This window comes from Exophiala dermatitidis (assembly GCF_000230625.1).
Source record: "Exophiala dermatitidis NIH/UT8656 unplaced genomic scaffold supercont1.2, whole genome shotgun sequence".
NCBI lineage: Eukaryota > Fungi > Ascomycota > Eurotiomycetes > Chaetothyriales > Herpotrichiellaceae > Exophiala > Exophiala dermatitidis.
The window spans coordinates 2,245,810-2,252,642 of record NW_008751647.1 but is presented as its reverse complement, the minus strand read 5'-3'; the positions used below and the strand labels follow the sequence as shown (position 1 = coordinate 2,252,642).

Sequence of the window (6,833 nt, the reverse complement as noted above, 5' to 3'; positions counted from 1 at the left end):
AATGAACACCATACGCACTGTTACTAGACTTCGCCTTGCTACCAATCGCAAACCCCGCCAGTGTGTGGGTGGCGGAGACGTCCGTACGCTTGATCTTGGGACAGCTTCGAAAGGCACTTCAGTCAACCTCCGGACAGATCTTCGACTGGGACCTGACGCTGCCTTCAATCACCCAGCAACTGAATTCGAGGACGCCGCGAATATTGGGATTCACGCCAGCCCAACTGTTGCTTGGTTCATACCACTACAACGAATGAACTCAGACCATGCTAGACTACTGCATCAGACGAAAACGCCTATGCTGCTGATGCTTACGGCGTACCGACAGTTACCACTCGGACAATGCTTGTTTTGGTGAACAAGATCAGGACAGAGATATCATATGTACCATTGTAAATATATATACACATACCTAGGGAGATAAGCATATTTTGGCACGGCTAAACGTTTTCGAGGGATCGCACTGCCACCGTGGTCGTTTCTGTTGCACAAACCGTACTAGTAGTACGTCCTGAATGCCAACAAGAACGAGCCAGGGAAGGGATGGTGGAAAACACCTCAGTCTGTAGTCAGCAAGCGCAAGCCTCTTCGACATTTCAGACCATTCAGACTCGAATACGAGCATATCAGAGTTCAAACGTCTTCAGCGTCATAGGGCAGTCGTCTCACTGTACTGCCAGTGCCGGGCTTTCTCGTATTCGTAATGGGTGGAAGTCCATGCAAGAACCTTAGTCAGTGCTCGGATTTCGTCCGGTCCGGTCTGGTTGGGTTGTGTTCGCTCGGTGTTTGAACTTCTGGCATGTGTTGCTAGCAGATTGATTACAATTGTCGGCTTGGAGATTTGTCGATATTGACCAATACCTACGGGGGTACTGTAACTTGAGGCTGATTCTCTCGCTTAATTAGCCTTTCTCATTGCGAGACGAGCCAATACTTGGATGTCGGTTTCCAAGCCCACTCACTTAGCACTGCAGTCTTCATGCTGAAGGGTCGTATTTGTTCATCGCAGGAGGAAGGTTCTTGACATGGGGGATTGAGCGAGTGAGAGTGAGGAGGAACAATCTTCATTGGTTATGATGAACTGACTGATTACCTGGTAGCATTTTTGGGGTCCCGCGATTTGTTAGGGATCTTGCCTCGCTCGATTAGTAACAGGGTATTTGAGATTTGCTGTGATTAAGCATGCATTGCGCTGCACTCGCGCCCTGGAATGGACATGAGCGACGCGCACACCGGCTGGCACGGCTGGCAGCGGGCGCAGATATGGGGTAATAGCATGCGAAGTGATTTGATTCCACCAAGGTGTAAGATGGGTTTGGGCGGTGGTAGTTGTTGACTTAGAAGCGGACGAACTGCCTCGACGCCATACTGTACACTGCTAAGCTACGATGGCGAGTGACATATGTGTATATAAACATACTTGTATCATCTTGTCTCTCCTTCAGAGCTGAATCCATCCATCCATCTACCATTGACAAAAGCACCCAAAACCCTCCGCCCAGAGTCATCGCAGCCCAGTCTACCACTTCTCCAACTAGTCCACCATCAGCTCAAGTATCACAATACAATGCCTCTCTCGACCAACGAGCAGACCAACAAGACGGCCTCCGAGCTAGTCGAAACAATGAGAGGTGCATTCAGCACACCACCGCAATTCCGACCAGCTCACGCACGAGGCATTCTCCTCCAGGGGACATTCACACCGACACCCATAGCTCGCGAGCTCAGTTCAGCCGAGCACTTTACCGCACCGTCGACCAGTGTGATTGTGCGATTCTCCAATTCAACCGGTCTACCACAGATCCCCGACAACGCAAGCGACGCCAATCCGCACGGAATGGCCGTTCGTTTCTTGTTGTCCGACGACGCCCAAACCGGCCGACGCAGACATACCGACATCATCGCGCATTCGACGCCGTATTTCCCCGTACGCACAGGCGAGATGTTTCTAGACCTGCTGCACGCGATTGGAGCCTCTTCAAAACCAGATGCACCTAAAAATCCGTCACCAATTGAAGAGTATCTCAGCAAAACACCGTCAGCCGCAACGTTCGTCAACGCCCCTAAACCGACGCCAGCCAGCTTCGCGACCGAAAAGTACTTCGGCGTGAATGCAATCAAGCTCGTTGCGGCTGATGGTAAACCCACTTTTGTGCGCTACCGCATCGTCCCGGACGCTGGGGTGTCCCATCTCAGCGCCGACGAGGCCGCGGCCAAAGACCCGGCTTTTCTGCACAATGAAATTCAGACTCGCGTCATTGATGGCGGAGCTTCTTTCACATTGACTGCGCAGGTCGCGGAACCCGAAGATCCCACGGATGATGCGACGGTGTTGTGGCCCGAAGAGCGCAGAGTCGTCAATCTCGGTACGATTAGAGTTGATGGCGTTGTCGAGGATAATGATGAGAAGCAGAGGACTATCATTTTTGATCCGGTCCCAAGAATCAAAGGCGTCGAACCGAGTGATGATCCGTTGCTGGATATGCGTGCCGCTGTGTATTTGATTTCGGGGAAGCAGAGGAGGGAAGCGGGAGGGTATCATTGAGAATTAATGAAGAAGAAGGGGTGGCTTCGCCTGTTCTTGTGCCGTCTCATGGGTCGTGAGTAGACTTCCCTTCCTTAACCGACCTCGAAGGCATGTACTATAGGTATGGCAATGGTCGTTGAGGTTACCAATACCTGGGTAAGGGTGTCCATAGAGATTGTGCTGGTGCCCAGTTTGTGGTCGCATTTTCAGTCGTGTCACTTCAAACAAACTACAATGTTAGTGATAGATATGGTTGTTCTCTTTCACCTGATAAGCATGATAGACATCACAAACCTGACATAGGCCTGGCACATGTGTTAACGTCAGGATCAATGGAAGCGTTGAGACTGTAAAGTCTGTAGGCGCAATCGATGAATCCAGGAGTTGATGACAAAGACGCGACGCGAACTGCTGAGTCAGCAGATAGGGCCCAAGGCTGCTTGGCACCTACAGCGGCGACAAGGCTGAGGGGTGATGGGATTCCAGCCTCAACTCCGTGTTTCGCAAGCCTCAGCCTTGTCAAGCCAGTGTCGCAGCCAAGCCAAGCCAAACCTTTGCCTCTGTCTGAACCTCCTGACTCAATCATCGACTGCAACACACCTTCTTCCTACCTAGGTACCTGTATCGTTTCATCTTGGTGATACTCGACTGCCAGTGGATGATCGTCCATCAGTAACCGCTGATGTTTTTGTTCATACCGGCAAAGGAGTCGGACTCATTCACTCTCCATCAAGTTCCATCCCGCCGGATGATCCTACTGAAACCGAGACCGCCACAGTAGCATGATCAAACTCGGCACGTCTCGCCAAATATGAGGAGGTAGTGGCAGATCTACCCTGGCATCTCATGCTCTAGCCTTGTCCATCCCCGCGGATCTCATGTAGGTCTCGACCGTGGCCTTGTTCAAACTCTGATCTGCTCAGCCAGCTTTTCAGTGGCACTGCAGGGCATGGCAGTGCAGCTACTTCGGAACTAACCTCTTCCGACGAGGCTGAAGCTCTGATACTCCTAGCTATACTACTACAGGTAGGTGTTGCGCATCTAACATCGAAGTTTGATGTCATGTTCGACTGGGCCCGCCACATCCCGTAAGTACCTGAGGTCCCTTACTCTACTACAGGCAATCAATAGGTTCAGTACCTAAGCATATTGTCTTTCCATTCCTTTCTCTTTGGTGGTAATTCATTCACTCTTTGCGCGGCCAACGCAACGTGTACAATATCAAACAGATCATTCATTCTGCCTCTGACGACGGCGCACAACCCGACCTTCCAAACGGAACCAACAGTCGTTCCCTATCCAGCTGACGGTACCTTGATCGTCATCGTCATGAAGACCTCCAACATGAAGGCCATCCACTTAATATCAGCTCTACTGTCCGCATGTTCCACAATCCTCCATGTTCGAGCACAATCTGCACCCGGCTTCCCCATCCAAGTCAAAGCGACCCAGAACCTCCGCGTCGATTTCCAATCCAGTAACTTGGACGTCGACCCAGCGGGAGCGCTATTACAACGAGAAGGTAAGTCGACGAAGTCGACTTCTTAACGAAACTGACTGATATCAATCAGATCTCCTCGACCCCCCCACCGTCCAAGGCCCCAAAGGCTCCACCGCCACCCTAACATTCATGCTCTTCATGGTCGACCAAGACGTCGCAACCGACAACTCCAACGGTCGTCAACAACTTCTTCACTTTTTCCAACCAAATCTATCCGGCGGCTCCGAAGTCCTCTTCGCCGACCAAGACGCCGACAACTTCACCTCCGTTCCCGCCGCAAGCTATATCCCGCCCAGCCCGCCTGCAGGCGACGGGCCACACAGATATACTTTGTTGCTATATAGTCAACCTCAAGATTTTCAGGTTCCGAACTCGTTTCAAGACTTTTTTGCAACGAAAAACAGTGTGAGGGTCGGTTGGGATATGGCTGGGTTCGCGGAGGCTGCTGGGCTGGGGGAGCCGGTGGCGGCGAATTGGTTTCGGGTTCAGAATGGAGATAGTACTGGTACTACTGGTGCTGTATCATCGTCATCGGCGGCGTCGGCGACCGCCACGGGAGGAGGAGGAGAAGGAGGAGTTGGTACTGCTACTACCGCGTCTACAGTCTCGACATCGTCTGCGAAACTCACGTTCAGTATTGTTTCGACATCTTCGGCAGCATCGTCAATGGGCGCATCATCAGGTACCGGTGATGGTGGCACGCCGAGTCTTACTATTGTGACGCTGAGTCCGACTGCCACTCCCACCAGTGATGCTGGTTCAGCTTCATCTGCGAGTGCGACGGGGGCGACAGTCGCAACGACGGACGCGACGTCTCCCTCTGGTGCTGCGACGGGGGCTTCAACTCCGGGCTCCAATGCCTCAGGCGCTGCTACTGCTGCTGCGAGTTCCAGTTCCATTTCTGTTGGAACATCGGCTGCTCCGAGTCTGTCGGTGCTGAGATGGAGCAATCTAGGTCTGGTGGCCACTAGCCTGGTATTGGGCCTTGTTACTGGTGCCGACTTGGTCATGTGGTGAGCTGCAGCACTGTATCACCGATGTACATTAGACAAACAACAGAAGAATGGATTTCCAAAGGTCAGAAATAGATAGGTATATGTATATGTATATGTTTGTATGTACAGTACATGCATAAATGACCAACCATGCAACTAGTATCTTTTGTCTCACTCATTTTCATTCCCAAACCAGATCAATCCTCTCCCCAATAACTTTACTATTGAACCATTCAATAATCTCGACTTTGTCCTTGACCGTTTTGGCCCCACTGAGAACATCGGCACGAACAACCTTTTCAACAGCACAGAACAGCTCGACATTGGCCAAATTGCGGGCAATACATTGACGAGAGCCCAAACCAAAAGGGATGGCATCGCGGGTCATTTCGTCCGAAGGCTGCAGCCATCTCTCGGGCTTGAACTCGTAAGGTTCTTCAAACACATCTGCATTCAGGTGCAGAACATATGGCGTGCAGCCGACGACAGTTCCGGGAGGGAAGTAAGTATCTTTGAATGTCCATCCGGTCTTGGGAACCACTCGCGGAAGACGGGACGGATTGGCCATGGACAGTCGAAGACCTTCTTTGACAACACCGCGAAGATACGGTAGGGACTGTAGATCGTCGAAGGACGGGCCGGCGGCCAGAATCTCTTCGCGCAGCTTCTTGTAGTATTCTGGGTTTCGGGCGAGTTGGAACAAGATGGTCGCCAAGTTCATGCCGGTGCTGTCGGTGCCGGCAAAGACGAGATCCTTGCACTGCGCACGAACTTCCGAGGGCGTGAATCCGGCCTGCAAGAGTCGTGCCGGGTACGAAGTCAATGGGTGAATGATAGAAGACTGCTGCTTTTCTTGGGACTTGGAGGCAAGGATGGCGGCTTCGGCATCGCGTACCACACTGGCGACGTATTCGTCTACAAGGCTTAAGCTTTGTGATACTTCGGCCTCGGCATTCCACCAGAGGTCGAATGATTCGACGAGCTTGAACGCCCAGGTCGGGAGATACCAGAACCGCCCGACCGCGACAAAACAGTTGACCATGCCGCTGGCGCTCATTTCTCGGTCGTCGTGACCATCGGGAGTGCCTGACACTTCTTTCTTGACGGCTCTCTTTTCTTCTTGTACCACACTCTCGTCCAGGGCTCCGTACCGGTTACCCAGAAGATAGGATGTCACGGCGTCGACGGCCAAGCCCCGCGTCAAGTTCAGCACGTTCAGCGGTTTGCCGCGTTTTTTGGCTCCTTTGCCTTCGGATAGCCTGTCTACCAGCCGGTCGACGCATTTGTAGATGATGTCCTGGCCTTGACGTAGGTTCGTGGTGGAAAACAGTGCTGCGACGGCCTTTGCACGGGGAGCACGTCGCAACGGGTCCGTCTCGGAGAAGATGGATTTATGGCCGTCAATGTCGAAGTTGGCATAGAAGTCGGTCTTTGCGAAACCGCCTTTCTCATTGTAGATTGGGCCTAATGCGGCGCCGTCACTGATGTCGACGCTGTTCGGACCTGTCCTGATCACAGGACCGTATTGGTCGTGGAGTGACTTTGTTATGGATGCTTCATCGCCGATCCACGCATGGTAGGTCAGCCAGAGGGATGACACGCGGGGAAGAAGGGGACCGGGAATGTGGGCGAGTGGGTGGAAACGAGAGATACGGTATAACGTCCGGGACGCGAGAAAGATGACGGGCAGGAGTATCAGTGAGAGAATGGAATGGGTGAGCAGGGGTGCGAGCAGGACGGTGGAGATGGCCATGGTGGGCGAGGGATGATGAGAAGAACAAACAGAGAGAAAAACGGGAGGATGGCATAG

The 6,833-nt window shown here is 52.5% G+C and overlaps 3 protein-coding genes across 4 annotated transcripts; 2 read left to right on the top strand and 1 right to left on the bottom strand.

The window, feature by feature from the left end:
* The first annotated feature begins 710 nt into the window (after positions 1–710).
* Positions 711–2,872, top strand: HMPREF1120_02307 (catalase). Its single transcript, XM_009156345.1, has 2 exons — positions 711–1,047; positions 1,101–2,872. Exon 2 carries the CDS (start codon positions 1,568–1,570, stop codon positions 2,543–2,545), a length of 978 nt encoding a protein of 325 aa, XP_009154593.1. The 5' UTR covers positions 711–1,047; positions 1,101–1,567; the 3' UTR covers positions 2,546–2,872.
* A 158-nt stretch (positions 2,873–3,030) lies between these two features.
* On the top strand, positions 3,031–5,183 carry HMPREF1120_02306. 2 transcript variants are annotated; one of them, XM_009156344.1, is made up of 3 exons: positions 3,031–3,407; positions 3,451–4,049; positions 4,099–5,183. In XM_009156344.1, exons 2-3 carry the CDS (start codon positions 3,857–3,859, stop codon positions 5,043–5,045), a joined length of 1,140 nt encoding a protein of 379 aa, XP_009154592.1. In that variant the 5' UTR covers positions 3,031–3,407; positions 3,451–3,856; the 3' UTR covers positions 5,046–5,183. The 2 variants fall into 2 exon arrangements, with proteins under 2 accessions (XP_009154592.1, XP_009154591.1); XM_009156343.1 differs by having other exon boundaries at positions 3,031–4,049.
* Positions 5,184–5,204: 21 nt separating this feature from the next.
* Positions 5,205–6,776, bottom strand: HMPREF1120_02305 (cytochrome P450 oxidoreductase; the record flags this gene model as incomplete). Its single annotated transcript, XM_009156342.1, has 1 exon — positions 5,205–6,776. One exon carries the CDS (start codon positions 6,774–6,776, stop codon positions 5,205–5,207), a length of 1,572 nt encoding a protein of 523 aa, XP_009154590.1.
* Positions 6,777–6,833: the final 57 nt, after the last annotated feature.